This window comes from Centruroides sculpturatus, unplaced genomic scaffold (assembly GCF_000671375.1).
Source record: "Centruroides sculpturatus isolate CEXI.00-Female unplaced genomic scaffold, Cexi_2.0 scaffold1018, whole genome shotgun sequence".
In the NCBI taxonomy this organism is placed as follows: domain Eukaryota; kingdom Metazoa; phylum Arthropoda; class Arachnida; order Scorpiones; family Buthidae; genus Centruroides; species Centruroides sculpturatus.
The window spans coordinates 116522-137362 of NW_019385496.1; the positions used below are offsets into that span (position 1 = coordinate 116522).

General features: G+C 32.4%; 2 protein-coding genes across 2 annotated transcripts in view; one reads left to right on the top strand and one right to left on the bottom strand.

Annotated features, from left to right (window-relative positions):
* Positions 1–5442, bottom strand: part of LOC111639517 (CD109 antigen-like) — a 21354-nt gene extending 15912 nt beyond the window's left edge. The window contains exon 1 of the mRNA XM_023385406.1: positions 5255–5442. Coding sequence (XP_023241174.1) covers positions 5255–5412 — 158 coding nt within the window. The 5' untranslated portion in view covers positions 5413–5442. The remainder of the gene's footprint in view (positions 1–5254) is intronic.
* Positions 5389–18388, top strand: LOC111639519 (HAUS augmin-like complex subunit 4). The gene is made up of 10 exons (XM_023385410.1): positions 5389–5496; positions 7853–7929; positions 8831–8967; positions 9079–9201; positions 12046–12180; positions 12885–12966; positions 13035–13177; positions 13249–13379; positions 16182–16250; positions 17320–18388. Exons 2-10 carry the CDS (start codon positions 7875–7877, stop codon positions 17513–17515), a joined length of 1071 nt encoding a protein of 356 aa, XP_023241178.1. The 5' UTR covers positions 5389–5496; positions 7853–7874; the 3' UTR covers positions 17516–18388.
* The last annotated feature ends 2453 nt before the right edge of the window (positions 18389–20841 follow it).

The window sequence follows — 20841 nt, forward strand, 5'->3', positions numbered from 1 at the left end:
GTGACGACGTTAGATAATGAGCGACGTATAACACGTTTCCATTTATTATTCATCCGAATGTCGAGCTTGCCGAAAAGTTAATAAAAACAATCTGAAAACGAAGTTGCTAAATTGATAACAAGCGGAGCAAAACGGCAGGAAGATTAGCAGGCGTCAAAGTCACGTGGTAACGCACGACGGAGCCGATTGGAGGATGACGTATGTGCGATAACAATTACGTCAACGCCGATTTAACGACTAAACGTAGTTACGTGACAAGCTAGATTTGAGTTACGATATTTGTTTTATTACCGGAACCATGGCAACCATTATAACATCCAATGAAAATAATTGTACATTGTAGCGCGAGAGTGATCTCTGACCTATTTGAGCGTTTATTAATAAACGTCATCGTTTGCTAATCGATCACGTGGCAAAATATCGTTAAATTGATTGGAGGAAGGTTATTTAAATATTAAATTTTTGCTGCCATTAATCACGTGATACTTAGTACGTTAAATTATTGGTAATTGATGATGACACGTGATAGGGATTATTTGATGATACATTTATTAAATGAAAGTGTAAAAAAGAGTAATATTTTACATGTAACGATAATTAAAAAAAAAGAAGAAAAGCGGAAGATTAATTCGAAATTTGATGATGATGTAATTTAAACTAACGATCGTGTTTTACGATTTTAGTTTCCTCTGTTCGTTTCGTGATTACATTGTAACATTTATGCCCCGACGAGCAGACCAATCGTAAAATAGCATTTACCGCCCACTATTGCCATAAAAGTTAAATTTCCATTGTTAAATCTTTAAATTTATGGTAATTTTATATCGTAGAGTTGTCATTTAATATTTCTAATATTTTAAAATGTAAATTAAAAAAAAACTCCATAAATTATTCAAAATAAACAAGAAAGCTGTTACGATTCCGTCACGTGATCGGAAACAATTTTAATGGTTGCTAAGCAACCGTGGAAAGCGACGATAGTTTGATTCGTTAAGCATAATTAAAATAATAATAATAATAATAATAATTTTAAATACATTTATAATTGCTAATTTTTAAACAATATTAAATAATAATAAATAAAACTTTACAGAAAATTTATACCAGATTAATTCAAATAGAACTGATGACGTGTAGAAGATGAAAATATATTACGAAGTTTCTGATTGGTGAAAATTAATAAATAATATTATTTAATATAAAAAGGAAAAATAATTCATAAAATATTTTTTTATTTGTTATTACATCATTAAAATAATATTTGATGGATTCTATTTAATCATCAATTAGAATATTGTTTAAATAGATATTCTGATAATTCATTTTATGTAATTGCATGCTATTGGAGGTAAATATGAAGTCATAAACATTATTATTTATAATGAAATATATTAAATAGATAGGAATTAAAATGACCGAATATTAAATAAAAACAATTTAAAACCGGAATTATCAAAATAATATTTCAAAATTAATAGCCTATGACAGATTAGTTCATTAATAAACGAAAAAAAAAACTAGATTAGTGTAATATTTTCCTATTGGATATCGTCAATATGTTAAAATTAATCGTTATTTTTTAAAATTTATTAAAATAAAACATTTTATTAATAATTTTACGACAATTTTGCTTATATATTTAATAATAAAATAAATAATAAAAATCTAAAAAAAATGTTTTAATTTTTAACCAATTACCATAAATTTTACAAAAACGACAACGTTAAAATAGGAGTTTAAAATAGTAAGAGGGCTCCGGATTGGATAATTTGTTTTTTCTTTTCAAAGGAGAAGAATAAATAAAAATAATATATTTTAAATTCAAGATAATTTATTTTTTGAATATGTGGTCTGTTAACAGAGCGGTTACGTTCGGTAACACACGGAGATGTGACCTATTGAATATTCTATTTTAGAACACTCGCGCAACACTTATAATGCACTATTACCGTTACTCGCCAGAGTGGCGAGTCAGAGAAAATTTCAATATTGAATTGAAAGGCGTACAGGAAGAGAGACATTGTTAATTAAGGAAGAATGTACGGAATTCCCCGGTTCGAGATGGACATTTGAAAAATGTGGGCATCGTTAATGATGCGGAAAATAAAAAAAAGGGAGGAGAGAGATGATGCGGAAAACTACATTAACCTATAACATTAGACATAGCTGACATTGCGTCACGATTAAATTACTGTAATAATCACAAACCAAATAAAAATTACGCGGAATTTGATATATATAGTGGTACAGTATTGGCCTACGCGAGAGAATGATGTAATTTGGCCTTTGGTATTTCGTTGTAACATTGAAAACACGCGATAGGCTTCTTTTCTTGGTGACGTAACGGAAACGTATATTTCTATTCTCTTATTGGTTATTTTAAAAAAACTATTAGATCTTAGTCTAGTATCTAAGAACAGAAGGTTTTTACCTTCTTAACAAAAGAATTATATAAAATTGGGTCTAGTCGAGGATAATTGGAGTATAATTTAATTCGAAAATGAAAGTTTGTTTAAGGTTAATGCCCGTTTGGAGATGCATTGGTTTCTTTACTACTTTAAACTATGCAAATACAAGCGGAGAATAGTTACTTTAGTAGATGATTGGGTGGTATTTCGTGACGAAGAATTTCCAGCTGAAAACATTCTTGTGACCCTAATCAACTTGAATTTTAGCTTATTAAAACCCGTTTGTTGCAGCTGCCATATTGAAAATGCGGTTAATTTGCTCGTTTGGAAAGGGTAGAGAAGAAGAAGAAGAAGAAGAAAATAATTTTTTTTTTGTTTTGTCGTGACAGGAATGATTTATGATGGATTTCGGGAGGAACTCTTACCAGTTTGACTGTTTATCTCCTTAAAAAATGACGAGATGAAAGAAAGGAATGCTCATTAGTAAACTCGCCGGCAACCTCCCTTTCAGGGATTTTATAGTGTTATAGTGAAGTGAAAGGTCCCGGGAACAGTGGGAAAAAGCTGATTTTTATGTAATCACGTGAACGACCCATTTGGGTCACAGCGAAGCTCGGAATGATTTAAAAAAAGAAAAAAAAAAAAAAAAGAGAGAGAGAGAGAGTCGGCGGGGTAAAATCCTTAAGGACACCACCTACTCGGCAGGTGTAACAACCTCCGATTTCGAACACGACCTCGGGCAATATATCCTTTTCGTGACGAAACTGGACTTTTGGTATTATTAATGCAGTTAAGGTAATTAAAATATGAAAACGTGAAACGTGCCATCGACGAATGCAGCTTGAACGAGTCCCTTTTAACATCGTGTACTCGTCCAGACCCTCGGAGGCCCATGCCAAGTGTAAAATTAAGATTTTTTTTCCCCTTTCCTTAGAGGGCAAGAGATTATTGTTCTTTCTTCCTCGCATAAGCGGAGGCCTACATCTGGTGGTACATTATCTGACTCAACCATCTGAAATGTGTTTATTACGAAAGGCTAGAAATAATAGTTAAAATAATACGAGGAAAACAGCAATCCAGTCACATTTAGAAATCACAAAATTTTCCTGTGACCTACCCTTTTAGCTAGTTGCTTACCTTTAAGAATGAATTCTGCACATGTGCAACCTACTTGGGTTTGCTATCGCTTGTTTTTTTATAGAAGAAAAAAAAACCTTTAATTAAGTTTATTCTAAGCATCGTACTCCTCCCAAAAAAATCTACATTTCGTTAATAGAATCATAAATATAAACATTGCAAGCTCCACCCAATTACGTTTTTATGAAGGTGGAAAATAGTGTGGCATTCATCTTGCAAATGGAATAAGTAAGGGTAGAGTGTAAATATAATAAGTTCCTCCCAAATTATGTAAATTTTGGAAAGTGTAGCGAGAAACATCAAGAAGAAATCTGATGTAAAAATTGTGTTAAACGACTACCAAACTACACACGTCTTCGCTATATAAACCACACGATTGGTGTAAGATTCCGTGTCGTAATGTACCGAAATTCATAGTTTCGGATCAATTTTAGTTATCGCAGTTGGTACACGAAAAGCACAAACTCGATTATTCGGTAGATTTCTCATAAAAAATCATCCGCCTATCCTAGTTGAAGCGTAATTTAGAGAGAAGACCTGGACACAGAGAGAGAGAGATCGCTCGTAATTACGTGACTTTTGACGTAACTGCTTGTATAACAATATCAATATTTCACGCATCACGAAACCAATTGCCCCACAAAACAAAGCAGAAGCGAAAAAAAAAAAGAAAGTCTGACGTTGTCTTCTGCGTTGTAGGGGGTCGTCCCGTAGTAATTGTATTCTGTCACGTATACGTCGAGAGGAAACGCAAAAATGAATTGTTTCATCAGCCGTTATACACTGGGAAAATGATGTCGGAGAAGGAGGAGGAACCCGACAAAAATTGTTTCTGCAATTTATGAGTTTATTTATCATTTATGTGCCGCTACCTTCCGTGGGATGGTTTATAAACGTGATAATAGAAGGCCACGAATAGGGAGAAAGGTAGACAAGATCAAGGTAATCTGGATGGCGAAGTTGTTTACAATGAGCATCGATTCGTTTAAGGAAGTGGCAGGTGTATAGGCGACTCATCGAGATTAGGTTCGATCGGAGTAATGCTTGATGTTTATATCTCTCGTTATTATATTATTAAATAATAATATTAATTATCTACGATATTAAATGGATAAAATTTTAATTTTACTAGCTTAAAAGATAAAGCGAAATCTGCCATATTGATATATTTATTGGATTTTTTTATATAAAGAAAAATCTGGAGACGTGATTATTTTGTTTATTACACAGAAAAGTGCTTAGAATATTATAAATATTAATAATATACAGTTAAATAAATACGAAAGGAGGGATGAAATATTCGCAATCGAACCTAAACCGATCCAAAAAATTATATTTAATGGAGGTTTCGAGCCCAATAAAGCATTATTTTCGGGTGTGGTTAGAGATAATGTATAATAATACCGGGTTAAGGAATACAATTATTTAAATTAATTACGTCTGGAGGAATTTAATCGTTTAATTTAGGGGATTTAGGGGTAAAGTTTATGTAAAGTTATTTTCGTGCTTAAATATAAAATTATTACGATATTAAATACGTAAGAAGGCTGAAATTACGTAGTAAAATAATATCCAAGCTTAGCATATTTTAAAATATAACAGTTTTGATAATATAATAAAGTTTAAAATCTTACTACAATCGGAGCGTTTACTCCCGCGAGGTATATATATATGATCGAAAAATAATGGATCGATAAGAGACTACTCACGGTTGATGAGCATATTTTCCGAATTGTATGCTATTTTCCAAGATCGTATCCGACTTTTCGTCTTCCACCCTGTAGAGTCGAACGCATTCCACCCCCGAAACTACCAAATTTAGTAGGAACCACATCGCGCAGGTAACGAAGCCCAGTTGCTGCACCATCTTGGTAAGCGGCCGCCCGCAGCGAGGACTGGCCGGCTTCTGCAGCACGTGGCTGCTGCCTCCAACCTGATCGTTTGATGCCGGGTAGGTGTGTGTGTGTGTGTGTGTATGTGTGTCTGTGTGTAGCCAAGCCGGGACGTTCGCGTTATCATCGATCACCCATCTGGTGGTTTTGAAAGGGGAAATGGAGAGATTTTAGTGGTTTCTTCGGACCGTCGAACACGGGGATAATTTACTTTTATCGCCCCTTTACCGCCTGCATCCCTTTTGACTTATGTTTTTAGGACATTTCGAATTTCTTCACAGTTGTTCTACTTTGATCAGCGCTTATATATCATATATATATATATATATAAGCCGGAAGTGATGTATGCAATCAATTATATTTCTTTATCTCGTATCGCTTTACTGATATCAGCTACTGTATTTCCTGTTGGGAATGTTTTCCTTAAAGATATCCTTCTAAGACTCTTATCTTAAGATATATTTATTTGATATATAAATCTTTCTGGGGGTCAAAACTCTGTCACAACTAGTTTAACCTCGTTAGAATATATATTAATTAGAATAAAACGGGCAACATCCTCATCGTACATCTGCACCGCATCCCTGTCGAGATCAGGTGTTGTCGCGTGAAAGTTAACTATTATCTAGGGATAAAAGTCGTAAAATTTATTACAAAATCCCTACCGAGAGTAAAATGTCAGCTTTTCCGTTTAACCCGCATATATCATTCCTGGATCTCACCCGCGGGGAGCCTATACATGTTTTATACAAGACGAATTTATAGCTGTAACCCTTTGAAATTCATAAACACATTGGGCCTTAAAAATTAAAAGGGTTATGTATATCTTTAAAGCCTTTTTTTATGTTGAAAATACAGTAGGACAAGTAGAGGAGAAGGGAATTTATGTTTAGGACAAGGGGAACATCCCACACGTGAGTTAACCTCGTGGCACTAAATTCCGCTTATTCGACAGTGATATAAATATGGACGATCGAACGTCACGAACGTTCGTGACTGATCGAGTGAATCGATAAAATAAACGATTCGATTGGATAATTATTAAACGTGTTACTTTAGTTACGAAAAACAGTTTCGTCACGAAATTTTTCGTGTGAAATACGTCAACAATTTCGAGAGATAGAAATAAAAAAAAAAAAAGGATAAGTAACGTGATATTTACGAAGGATTTAAGAAGGATTCGATAAAAAAGTAACGAGTTAATCAGTCGAGGAGGTCGTGTATATTTTACGTTATTTGTGTAATATATACTGAAGGAAACTCTCATATTTTGTTACTATTCCGCGAATTGTATTAAGATTTATTATTGTACTTTTGTAGAAGTAATTCTAATGTTTTATAAAATCAACAGCAAATGGTAAAATAGCTTTTTATCAATTATATTTATGTTTTCTTAGCTATAAAATACAGAATTTGGTAGTATTTCTTCCTTAACTTGACGTCACAGATAATTTTACCCGAGGAAAACCATAACCAATGACGAATTTATTTAAATTTTTAGAAATATTTTCACATTTCTTCATAAACAAAGAGATTCGAAGAGGCTAACATTATCCATTTGCGTAGAAGTTTACACACAGAAGACTTTTCTAATTTAAGGTTTAGATTAATAAGATTTTGAGCCAAGCTTCTTCTATTCATCTCCAAATTCTACCACATAAATGTCTTCTAAAAGCTTATTCTTTCACAATTTATTTTGGTGTTTTTTGTTACTTCTTCGAAGGAGGAAACGAGTGGAACCCGAGTAGCTGGACAGTTAGATAAACGTGATGTTTGTTCGATTGTTTTGCGGCATTTCCTGCGAAAGGCTAATTTAAGAAAGACGTACGATATTAACGAAGTTTCCTGGAATTACGAAAGTTTTATAAGGACGTCTACTCGAACGAAAATCTCAAGGACGTCAGTTAAATAAGAATGATGCGGTTTCTGCGCCTTTTAATACTATAAAAGCGTAGAGAATAGTATGATAACGAAAATAAAATTATCCTTCCCTGAGCTTCCATGCGTATAAACAGCGAAATAAATTTTATTTTCGTAATGCGTGTGATTCCGTGTCACGTGTTCTGTGCGACATCAAAAATTACAATAGCCTACGACGCGTGACTCCATCTGGAGGTGCGAATTCAAAACCATAAATATTAAAATCGAATCAACGTTGACATTTTATACATATTATTTAAAATAAAACTTAAATTCGTGTTATAAAATTACTTTTTAAAATTTTAGAATTTATTTATTAGATAAAACGTAATTAATTAAAACTCGATAAATGTAATAAAGTAATGCATGAATGAAATAGAAATTATCGGAATTTATTTTAAAAAATATTACGATAAAAATTATAAGGTGAATAATATAGTAAAAGTTGAAATTAATTCGATATTTGTCGTTTTTAATTTTTAAATTTTATCACAGTGTCGATGTCTATGATTAGAAAATGGCGCATAATTCAAACGTGGTCGACCCTTCCAGCGTGGAAACGGCTAACACAGGTCTGTTTTTCTTTACAAATTTGAAATTTTACGTCATTATATGACGTTTACCTTATTAAATACAGATAATATACAGAATATAAACCATATTTAGCTGTAATGTACTTGATACAAGTTAATTTTATTTACTGTCTATATAAACCAGTGTATATACAAATGGCTTATGAGTAACTTCTACCATTTTGTCACCATTTCCTTCACAATTCAACACTGAAATCATATTAAAAGTGTCATAAACATATAAATTCTTAAATGAATTTTTAACAAGATAATCTATTATAATATAATGATTCAAATCTGAATTTAAGAGAATTTTTAATCATAAAATGAAGAATTAATATGACTTTTAGACAATATACACAATACTGTGTATATTTTCTAAATGTCAGATTAATTCTTCATTTAATTTGTTAAAAATTCAAAGTATTTCTTGATTTTGCAGCTGTTTTAGGATATAAACTATTCTCAGATTTTAAAAATTAAAAGATGACAATCCTCTTTGTCAAATGATTCTTCCAAATGTACAGATCCTGGGCATCTCGGTAAAGTGTCTGCCTACCATCGATGGATTTGAGGTCGAATCGAACCGGGAAGTTTGATGCAGTTGCGGGAAATTTGGATGCAGGCTGTCGTTTTTAGTGATTAGTACGCATTGCTCTTTATTCGGGAATATCTTACACACTGAATAAAGAGTGATGTTAAAGATGTTTTATCAGTTGTGAAGTAAAGAATTCTTAAAAGAAGATATGATTTTGGAATATGATTATTTATAATTTAAAAAGATTTTCATCTGTAACTTATAAATAAGGAAACAAATTGCAGATTAGAAAAATTTGATATGGTTAAAGATGTTTAAATTTGTGTTTTTCAACAAACTATTAAAAATTATTTTCAATGTTAGCATCGAGTCTGTTGTTGGTGCCCGTACCCGTCGACGTTATAGAGGAAAATAAGCAGTTCGGAATCTTGCTGTCGGATCTGTGCAGACGACTGACCGACGAAAATGGGAATTTTTGCACGAGCAGAGAAGAAAAGGAGGTCTGTTTTTTGTGCCTAAAAATTACTTTGATTGTTTGTATTTCTAATTATAAAAAAATAAATAAAATATAAATAGAAAGAATTATTTGACAATCCTTAATATTATTATAGGCGGAGGACAAATTGAAACAGGCTCGAGCCTCTTTTTTCGAACAGCAGATAGTCTACGATGCCTTACAGGATCTTAGCATAAATCAAATGGCTAATAAAAACTCTGATAGTAAGGAAAATAAAGTAAGTAAATTATATTTTATGTACACACATAAAGCCACACAAAAGTAGATGGCTCTATAAACTGGAAAGAACAACTATTAATTACTTTTCAATTGATAAATTGAAAAAAACAGTCCAGTAAATTGGTGTTTACAGTTTACATATGTTCATATGACACTTGCAAGCAGTTAATATACCCTTTGTTAAATTATTAACAAAGGGTATATTGTTTTTTGTCTCAAACAATTGTTATTTGTATAATGACTGAATTAAATAAGATAAATTCTAGATTTAAGTGTATTTAACCATTTTCTTAAGTTAAAAATGTTGAGTTTTAATTATTCTGGTTTAAATTTCTAATTAAATTTTAAATATAAAATTTAAAAACACAGATGTGGCTAACTCTAAATTTTGCAGGTGTTTTAGTAATAAAGCATTGTTATATTCAACACATTTTATTTCAGACCATAAGAAGATATGTAACATTCCAAAATGGTTATATAAAATATCAAATGTTTAGTGATAATTGAAGTTTGGTCTAATATTCAAATCCCTTTTTTGGAAAATTAGGGTTTCATTGCTGTGTATGGTTCTATAGCCACAATTTATGATGATAAGAGAGTTTGCTAATTTTATATTTGAAATTGGTTGAAGATATGCATAAATAACATAATAATAAATGCATAAATAAATATCTTTGCCAAGAAATATATTTATTTGAAAAACAAACGTTTTCAGCCTGATTTACAGGCCATCCTCAGGTTGAAAACGAAATTGGAATTAAAGCATTCCTTTAATAGAATACAAAATTCAAATTAAAAATTAAATAAGCAATAACATAAAAAATTTGCTGAGTACTTTATGATATTGTTGGTTGAAGATATTTGGAATTGATTTAAATTTATAACATCATTTCATTTTAGAAACTATGAAGATAATTTTTAGATCTGACTTTATTTTATTGAATTTGTTAATTCTTTTTATATTGGTCAGTAGAATATTTTTCCTTAAAAGAAATTATTTTTAATTTTTTTATTTACGACTTCTTTTTTATGTCAAAATAAATTTACAAATAACTATTTCGAATCAGAAATAAAGTTCTGAAGGTCAGTGAGGAAGTAATGCCACCTATTTGGTTTCTCTTTTATTTTACAAGAAAACTTAATGAAATTTACACAGCAAGTAGCCACAACTTGCATGATTAAGTTCTCATTTTTCAATATAGTCTCTTTTATTTTCAAAGGTTTTTGTCCATCTTTTAACAAGGGCATGCATTCTTACATAATAAAAATCACTGTTCTTCTCTCCTTCACTTCACTGTTCTTTGGTTATTGGCATATGGAATTTTTCAGTCTCCTCATCTTCAAAGTGATGTGCTTAATGAGCATCCTTTAGTGGTCCAAACAGATGGTAGTCTGATGGTCAGGGTTGTAAAAATTGAATGGTTCCTATTTAATTTTTGCAATTTGATGAGTTGTTTGTGCACTGATGTATGGTCTTGCATTGTCATGCAAAAGAAGAACATCCATTAGAGCTTTTGTTGAGCAAACTCACTGAAGATGTGCTTTAAGCTTTTTCAGGATGCTGACATATTGAACAAAATTTGTTGTGGACCCATGCCTTAAAAAGGGCACAAGACTCTCCACATCCCAAAACTGTTACCATAACTTTCCATGCAGATTGCATACTTTTCAAGTTTTTCTTTCTTAGTGATTATGTATAATGCTATTCCATCAACTGTCTCTTGAAAATGAATCCAAGCCTTATCTCCTGTCATAATTTTTACCCAACAGGCACAAACCTTTTAGTAGCTCAGTTTATCTATAATGGCCATCACACTACCAATGGAAAGCATGTGGCACAACTCATCAGTTGTTACTTGGTGGACAGCATGAATGATTTCATCAACTTGTTGTATGTTCTATGGAGTGACTGCAGTGACTGGTCGGCTGGTCTGCTTATCAGCCAATGGGGTTTTTCCTTCAGTTTTGTACGGTGATAAATCCAGCATCTAACGGTGCTGATATCCACTTTTGCATCCCCATAAACACCCTTCAGCCTTTCATGAATGTGAATTGGCATTTCATCTTCCGCAATGAGGAATTCTATCACAGTTTACCATCTTATACTCATGCTAATGTTAGCCATTTTCAAAAACAATGCCATGCTGCCACCTATTGATGTATGAAGCACTTATTGCAAAGGACTGCAGATGGAGGTTGGGGAATTGTGCCAAATTCAAATTTCTCACATTACCAACTTATTTAGAGTTACTATTATCCGAGTTAGACTAGAATCTGGATCCCTCTGAATAGTATGCATTCATTCTAACCACTTCAACTATTTGACTGTCGGTCATTAGAAGTTTAGAGATAGTGTGTTGGCATTTAAGGAATTGAGATTCAAAAGAATCACAAGTGATTGACATCCAAATTAAGCAGTTTTGAATGAGTAAAGATTTCCTATACAGTATGTTTGTGATTGAAGATGAATCTAACGGCATCAATATTGTTTCAGTATAAACTCTTAAGCAATAATAAAATGAGATAATATGAATACAACAAAAATATTTATCTTTACTTTTCTTAACCACAGTTTTTTGCAATTCTGACCTTAATAATTTGATTTGTGTTGTATATTGATCTTGCAGCATAAATAAATGATTGCGAAATGTTACAGACATCCTGATGAAACTCGGACGATACTACAGAATTGTTAGATGTATTAAATTGTTATAGGAGAAAAATCAAATATACTCGAGATAAATTTTAAAAAATATTTTAAAATTTATTTCAAGTATGGATTTATAACTTATTTCAATAACTTTTTTATATTTATATACTGTGTGTTACTTGTTTCGTTTAGGTCTTTTATAAGGTAACAGAAAGAATACGAAGTGCAGAAATTTGTAAATATTTGGAAGATGTTCAAAGCGAAGTTAAACTACTAGATTTAACACCCAATTTTGTCATGGAAACAACTTCACGAATAACGGAGGAGGTATGTTCTTGTTAAAAGAAAATTTTAACAAAACATTAACTATTATTTATTTCATTTATAAGTTTGTAAATATTTAATCATTTTGTTCTTATTTTGGATTTAACAGGAAGTAAAAGAAATTATTATCCCTAAATTAGANTGGTCCTGCAGCAACACCATATGTTTAATACCGGGTTTAAATCAATTTTTTAAAGTTAATGAAATTATATTTCTGTTAAACATTAAAACCAATGACTTCGGATATAAAAAATTGCTATCATGCTTTAAAATCTTAACTACAAATAAAAGAATTTGGATTAATTAAGAAAGGAAAAATGAATTTACTGTTAGTTTTGTGACTATTTAAAGAATTGATGTTCTTGATATAGTCTTATTTCTGATTTATCTTTAGTATGTTTAATGTTCATAGCTTGGCAGTAATATCTTCTATACTGTAATTAAGTCTAATAGCTGCACTTTTTGTTTCTAAATTTTCCTTTCTTAGCTAAGAATATTCTGTGGTGAAAATTCTTCATTGTAATGGGTTCAAAGCGAAGTTAAACTACTAGATTTAACACCCAATTTTGTCATGGAAACAACTTCACGAATAACGGAGGAGGTATGTTCTTGTTAAAAGAAAATTTTAACAAAACATTAACTATTATTTATTTCATTTATAAGTTTGTAAATATTTAATCATTTTGTTCTTATTTTGGATTTAACAGGAAGTAAAAGAAATTATTATCCCTAAATTAGAAGAATTCATAATTAAAAAATGCAAATATGTCCTAGAATTCTATGGAATAGGTGAGCAAAATATTGTGCTTTCTTATTTATTTCTTCAAAATTATTTATTAATTAGTTTTAACACACAGAAACAAGTGATAAACTGTACTCTTCTCAAATAAATCAACTTCCTTCATTGCTGGAAGCAGACACGAAGAATTTGGAGAGAGAACGAGGATGGCTGGCAAGAGATATGGTGGAACGTCTCTCCATAATACACAACTATCATCAAGTTTGTTTTGATTTATTTAATATTTTAAATAAAATATAAAAATTGGTGTATTTAAACAATGGTTTTTTTAGGTTCTGACTGAGAGTGTAGAACTTTTAAAAAAATTATATTTTCAACATAAATATGGCTCCCACATAAACTATTATTCAACAAAAGTTGATTACTTATCAAATAAAGCTCACGGTTTGTTACAGAAACTCAGGTATGAATTGTATTTATAATTTTCCAATCAAATATTAGTAGTTTTATAGCATGTTTTGATGTCACATTGTTTCAAGATCTATTAAATAATTAGGTATAATGCTCAACCCAAAATTTTACAGAATTATTTATGATTATTTGTGAATCCTTAAGAAACTTCAAATTTCATTAATTATGACAAGTTGCTATGTTGAGTGAATTTTTGTTTAACATATATTAATTATGATTATAATTTAACAAATAATGATCATAGTTAGATCTAACCATTAATATGTAGAATATAAAGGATATCTCAAAATCTACCTACCAAATTTGATGCTTTATTACACCTGAATAATAATGTATGCAAATATACTCAAATAAGCATTTGAAACCATTTATATGAGGGCTATTTGAAAATCAACCTTTAAGAGGCATGAAATAAATTTGGTAAAAATGAAAACTATATTTATTATAAAAGTTGCACACATACATAAACTATTTTTGAACATAATTGCCATATAGTTTGTCATAGCGTGATACCATCTGTATATCTTGCTCGAAGAAGGTTGTCGCCAAAGATGTCAGCCATTCCTGAACATCTTCCATCAGCTCTTCATTGTTGTCAGATTGCTGCAACCCCAACCAAATTTTCATTTTTGTTAAAAAATTATAATTGCTTGGTGCAAGATCATAGCAGTAGGGTGGGTGGGTCAAAACTGTTGGAGTAACTCTTTTGTGCATGCACCTGTTTGAGGGCGTGCACTGTCATGGACCAAAACAATGCCCAAGGTCAACATGCTTTGCTTTTGTTCTGAATTACCCATTAAAGCTTTTTAAGGATTTTGCAATATGCATCTGCAGTAATGGTTGTACTATACCTTACACCAGTGATGGGCAAACTACGGCCCGCGGGCCAGATGCGGCCCCCTGAAATGTTCTATCCGGCCCGCGCAACATTATTCCTAATCTGACGAGTAAAAAAGAATACAGGCAGTGGTGGTTGATGCACCACTTAACTTGAGTGTTCGTTGATTATACAAAATAACCGAAGCTTTATATCTCACCATGAAAGTTTATTTACAATCATGTACAAAATTTTGTTTTACACTTATTGAGTAAAAGCTCGATCGGTTACAAGCATGCTTCGGTACAGAACATCCACTCGTCGTGCGTAGCGTAGCCGAAAGAGAGAAATAGAAATATGGCGGACGGCCTGCACATGTTTTTATAGCGCCACCTGGATTTTCAGATGCAGAGCTAGGTTACAATTATATTGGCCCGCCTAAAGTTTTCTTGTTTTCCTTTGGCCCGCTCTTTAAAAAGTTTGCCCATCACTGCCTTACACCATAAACTATATCAGTAATACTACCTTTATGATCCCAAAGACTGTACAGTCTTTGGGATCATAAATTAGCTTCTTGTTTGATAATGTTGGTTTAAGCTTCTTAGGTTTCTTTGGCAAGGTTGTATACATCCGCTGTTTTGATTGTTCCTTTGCATATTTAAGTGAAACCATGTTTTGTTGTCATGTGATGATCTCGACCAGAAAAGTGTTGCCACCTGTGTTCTTCATTGCAAAAAATGAAATATTGACCCTATTCATTTCATTCTGTGATCTGTGAGTTGTCTGAAAACCTACCTGGCACAATACTTGTGATAATGTAGAGTTGAAGTCACAATCTTGTAGTGTTGTTCACCCAATTGCAGGAAATTCACAAGACAGTTCTGATATTGTGAAGCGGCATTGTTCATGAATCACTTTGTCAGTCGTTCAACAAGGTCATCATCAGTCACCACAGATTGCCTTCTTTGCCCACCTTCATCATGCACATCTGTTTGTTCCATATTGAAATTTCTGGCATCATTCTTTTACACAACTTCCATTTATGAACTTTCTTTCATATACGACATCCTGCAATGGATTTCAGCTGCACTTCAGTCTTTAACTTGCAAAAGTGAATTACAATGTAAACTTCACATTTGAACTTCAATTATACCAGTCATCATTCTCTGCTTGCTACAGACTATGCACCAAACACTAACCAATCGCATGATGTTACATAAGCCAACACATGACAGCTTATTTCTATACCTGTGCCGTGGCACTGCAATCAACCACATTTTCTTACCATGCAATTAGAGGCTGATTTCTGAACAGGCTACATATTCAAGCATATTTAATAGATTTGCCTTTAACTCTGGTCTCTTAGCATGGTGGAAAATGCTACGGAAGGGAATTGAGTGACTCACATACTTTTTATATCCAAATCCTGAAGACTTCCTTCTGTGGAGTCGTCACTGGGACAGAGTATATAAACTATCTTGGAAGATTTTAGAGGGGCTTGATCGTATCAAATATGAAATTTTTGTTTTTCAGAGTCATTCTTTATGCAGCAAGGTCAAACTTTTTAACACGATCTAAGTCATGGGCAGAAGTATTGAATATACCATAATATAAAGTAATTTACTATGTCCATTTGAATGATATTTGAGTAAGATTTGTACATAACTCATTGTTTGGTTGTAATAGGGCAATAAACTCGATAGGTTAAATTTGGACCACTGTATATACAGTATTAATTGTTAGATAATACATTCATTAAAATAAGAAGTTTTTAAAATTTCTGGGAAAAAATATAACTAGAAAATGGTTTTTTCATAAAGTAATTTTTGAATTTAAAAACATGAATATTTTTATCCAAAAGTTCAACTTTTCTGAATAACTTGATCTAAAGACAAGTTTGTATACACATCAATGTATAAACTATTAAATTTTAATCAATTTAAAGGTGATTTTTGATGCTTTATTTGATTATTTCAGGATTTTGGAGATGAAATTACTATGCGAAACCTACACAGAAGAAGCTATAAGTGCCCTAATAATTATTAGGTAAGCAATATGTTATTTACATACTGGCCTATCATTTAATTTGCAGAATAATTCTCGTGCTTTATCTCTGTCCAAATTTATGGGAAATTATATTGGTTGCATCCTCTTCGAAGGCTTACCACAACTCTCCTTAGGATTCAACCTTTCCCATCAGTTTTGACTTTATTTTTATATATTATTATTATTAATCTATAAATGAGGATCGTTTTAAAGTAATAGTCATGTGGACCAATGCAGTTGTTTTATTTCTGTTCCTTGGGATAGAAAACATGTACAGTAGAGCCTCGATTATTCGACCCCTGATTAACCGACCGTCCTAGTCGGCAAATTTCAAATGTCTGCTAGTGATGTGGCGCTACAATATTGTCTTGGCTATGTCTTGGCTACTTTAATATTATTTTTATGTGTTTTAGCTGGCAACACTCATTCGACCATGAAAGGGAGCCAGTATTTAAACAAGGCTTAATTTTCTAATTTTTAACGATACAATAGCAACGATTATTATTTAAAAAAATTTTTGTTAGACTTAACATCGAAGAAAATTCAATGCGAAGTAGGTTAATAGCGATATACTAATATACTAATTACATGGGATATAATAATATACTACACTAATAATAGATTTTTTCATACTTTTCGGTTATCCGACTTTTCAATTTTCTGACCAACCCCAGTCCCCAATTGAGTCGGATAATCGAGGCTCTACTGTACTTGCATATTTTATACTGGGAGGAACAACTCTGTCACAAATGGCATTTGAGAATCTCACCATTATTCAAAGTCCAGAACTTGTCAAGTTGAATAGGTATCCTCTTCATCACAATTATTCTAAAACACAGGCTACCAATACCATGCGGTTAGAGTTAGGACGGAAGCTGAGGTCCCTCATTGTTTTCCACATTCACCGGACTCGCTCCTGGCAATTTCTTTGTTTTCTTAATCAAAGAAATTCAAAGACTGGTTTAAAAGAGGACATTGAGGAAAAATCTGACATTATTCTGTAAATTAACTCTGGTATAATTATTATTGTATTACAAATGATTCAATGGAAACTTTTTGATTTTCTCAGGAATAAGTTACAAGAAGAAGAAGACTGCGTTAAGTCGGAATTGAAGAGCGCTCATTCCACCCTGGAAATGTATGAGAGATTGGGACCCAGTTTTACCAATTTGGTAAACGAATACACCAGACTTCTAAAGGAGATAGAAAACAAAAAATGGGCCCTGAAGAATCTTTGTTGCCCGGACGATAACCCTCTCAATTAACTCTATTTACATTAACTTAACTCACATAACACTACTAGAAGAATTCTACCAGAAGGAAATATTCTACAATAATTAAAATGAAGGTTTGGCCTTTTTTCTAACACAGTATTTAACTTCAATTATAAATTTAAAATAAATGATTAAATTTAAATTCTGTAAACACCATTTAAAATGCCCATTTATTATTAATATTTATCAAAAAAATACATTTTTAGTTTGACAATATCATTTATCAAGGCACCAATTATTGTGTAAAATTATGCTGAAGCATCGGAAGTACAAACTATTACGGCACCATTTGTTCTCATTAATTAATACATTGGTTTGTAATTTGATATTCTTAGTTTAATTGCGGCATTTCAGGTCAATGTACTGTACCATGAAGTGTAAGTTTTCAATAGCCTTTGGCGTAAACAAGTTTACCAGCATAAATAAAATACGAGCGATAAAACCAGATTATTTCTTTAATTTCAAACTTTATTATATGTTAATCAATTATCTCATTGTATAATATCTGCCAGAAAGATTTTGGGGTGAGAGCCCAAGTTTCAGAAGATTCTTCTGGATAAAGGTGTGCATCATCAAAATTTCTGAGTGGGAACTTGTAATTGAGGTTCGTCAATTTAACAAAAATGTCTTAGTTACGTTGTGACTTCTGTCGGATTCCATACCAAAACATATTTATTACTCGATATATTTTGGTACAAAACAAGCCAATTCTATTGACTTCATTTTAGCGGTACAATCATTACTGGTATTGGATTACAGGATTTTCTGGTACCTATGGAAAAATTTGTGATCCAAAGGGGCCCAGGAAAGCCCACTCCAGCTTTTGAAGAACTATATTTGAAAAAGGGTTGGGATCTTTTACACAAAGCAAAATAAGAAGAGAAAAATGGATAATACACCAAACATGTATGCATTTAACTTATTATCTCAGGTAATACATTTATTATGTCATCCACATATAATCAAATATCGATAACCGGCCAAAATTTACCCAAATTTGTTGGGTAATTCCCACTGTTTTTTGCTATGGTATCATCCTACTAATTACAGGAATTTATCCCCATCGGCGTTTACTGTGTATTTCTACAGATGTTGACAATTAAAAGACTGGAACCTGGCCACCTCTAACGCTGCAAACACACTGGCTTGCCACGGATTTCCTCCAACTGGGATCTATAAATGAAAGTCAACTACATTATAAGAATTTATATCATCATTTCTCTTTAGTGAGAGAAAAAGGGCTATAAACGAAAATCGCTTTGCTAGTGGCTTAAAAAAAGTTTAAGATTTTCATCACATATAATCAAAATCTTCCTTGATTACAGCCATACAAATAAATTACAAGGAACCAATGAACAGTACAGTACACTTATGTCTCTCGCCATTTTTGATAAATTTTGCCACAAATGTAGTGTTTGAAAGGGCAATGCAATCCTTTTAACTGTTTCGTTCTGTGAGTCATCATGGCTAATTGACCAGAGAGTTATGACTAATTGAATGCAGAATTATTTCTCGTGGAAGACTTGCAGGCATCTATCTATTGTTTCGTGTTTCTATAAACATCAATATTCTTTACTCGGGAAACAGAGAAGTGGTTGCAGAAATAATAGTGGCATTCAATCTATAAATGATGTGCACAAGCTTTTGCGACAGTGGGCACTTGTTACTTGTTACTATAAATGGGATCTTGTTACTAGTTAATCACTTGTGAGATCAACTCATTCTCTACAAGGGCTGTTGAATATACATCTTCAGGGATGGTTGAAAGTGTGCATAGGCACTGGCTCTTCCTTTGTTGTTTTTTCTAACGAGGAGGAAATTCATCATAACTTTGGCTCTCTTCATCCTGATTTCTCTGTATTCCAGTTTGTTTGTTTGTTAAGTTATGGCAATGCAACACTTGCCTAGGGGGAAGCCTTCCAGGAGTTCTTTTTAAGGGAAACTGGCCCCTATTTAGGTGTTACAGATGTGGAGAAAACCTGGAAAACTGCACGTGGCCAGACCATCTGAGCAAGGTGCAAACCCACGACCGAACTCCCAGTGTTCAGGGTACAAAGACCTTTTGTCCACTGATGGGCCCTGTATTCTAGACGAAACTTTTTGCCATTTATATGGCTATACAATGGTGAGATACAAATTTTACTGGTAGTGCAGTTACCATCTACTCAGACAGTGCTTCAGCAATCAACGCACTCAGGAATTGCAATAATAATCATTTGTCTGACTAGGAAGGTTTTTAACATTATTAGGATATGTTTCAGTTCTAGTACAATTACTAATAGAAGGTACAATAGAAAATGACAATTATGAGGAATGTATAAATTTTTGAATTTCTTCTTAAATATACAATATGTGTTGTGTATGATCATATCGAAAATCCGGAGGGTTTTGAATAATACATTATATTTTATTCACGTTTTAAAAATTCATCTAAAGTCCTGCCTTTAAAAATGACAGTGGACACCTTTTCAAGACAATGACGTCATTGCCACATAAATTGCCATGAATACAGCATGAAGACTACAGAACAATGGAATCAAATTCAGTTTTGAGGCAAAAAAATTGAATATCCTAATCTTTCCATGTTTCTGGTCTCTTGCACCAAACTATGTGATCATTTCAAATGCAACATCTGGAATAATAATTATTTATGCTTTAAAGACAAGAAAAGGATAAAACTGTGGAGTCTTGAAAAATGACCCACTTGCCAGACAGGCCTGCCTGATGGGAAAGTGGGTTAATTTTAAGGAAGGTAACACATTATGCTATGCCTGGCATTACTTGTGTGAGGAACATGACAACGCTAACGTGCATTGAATGTATATTATTTACCGTCATGCTGGACCCTAAAATAATACTTACACAGGGGTTGCCTTATATGTATATGCTGAATTCATTTATATCTAATCATTAAGTCTCTGTTTGTTTTATATGTTTTAAACGTTTTAAATTTAATGTCCAAAAATGTTCTATTTCAAGCATTTTGATTTTGTAATTTGATCATTCTTTAACTTGAAGCAGACCTTGGGTATGGTTAAAAGTGATCGTTGGATGCTTTATTAAACTTTTTGTTACAGGAAGTAAAGGTTCTGTAAGGGTTGTCATTAGTACCGGTAATTAAGTTAGAAGATATCTTTATTTGGTACGACGATCAATGTACAACAAGGTACTGAAAGACTGGAGTTGTATTTATCATTGCGGCATCGTAGAAATCCGTGCCACATGCAAACTGCATGCAAGACAGATACGCGCAGTGTAATATCCAGAGATGTGTGTGCAGAACATCATTTGTCTTACAGTATCCCACATCTTAATTC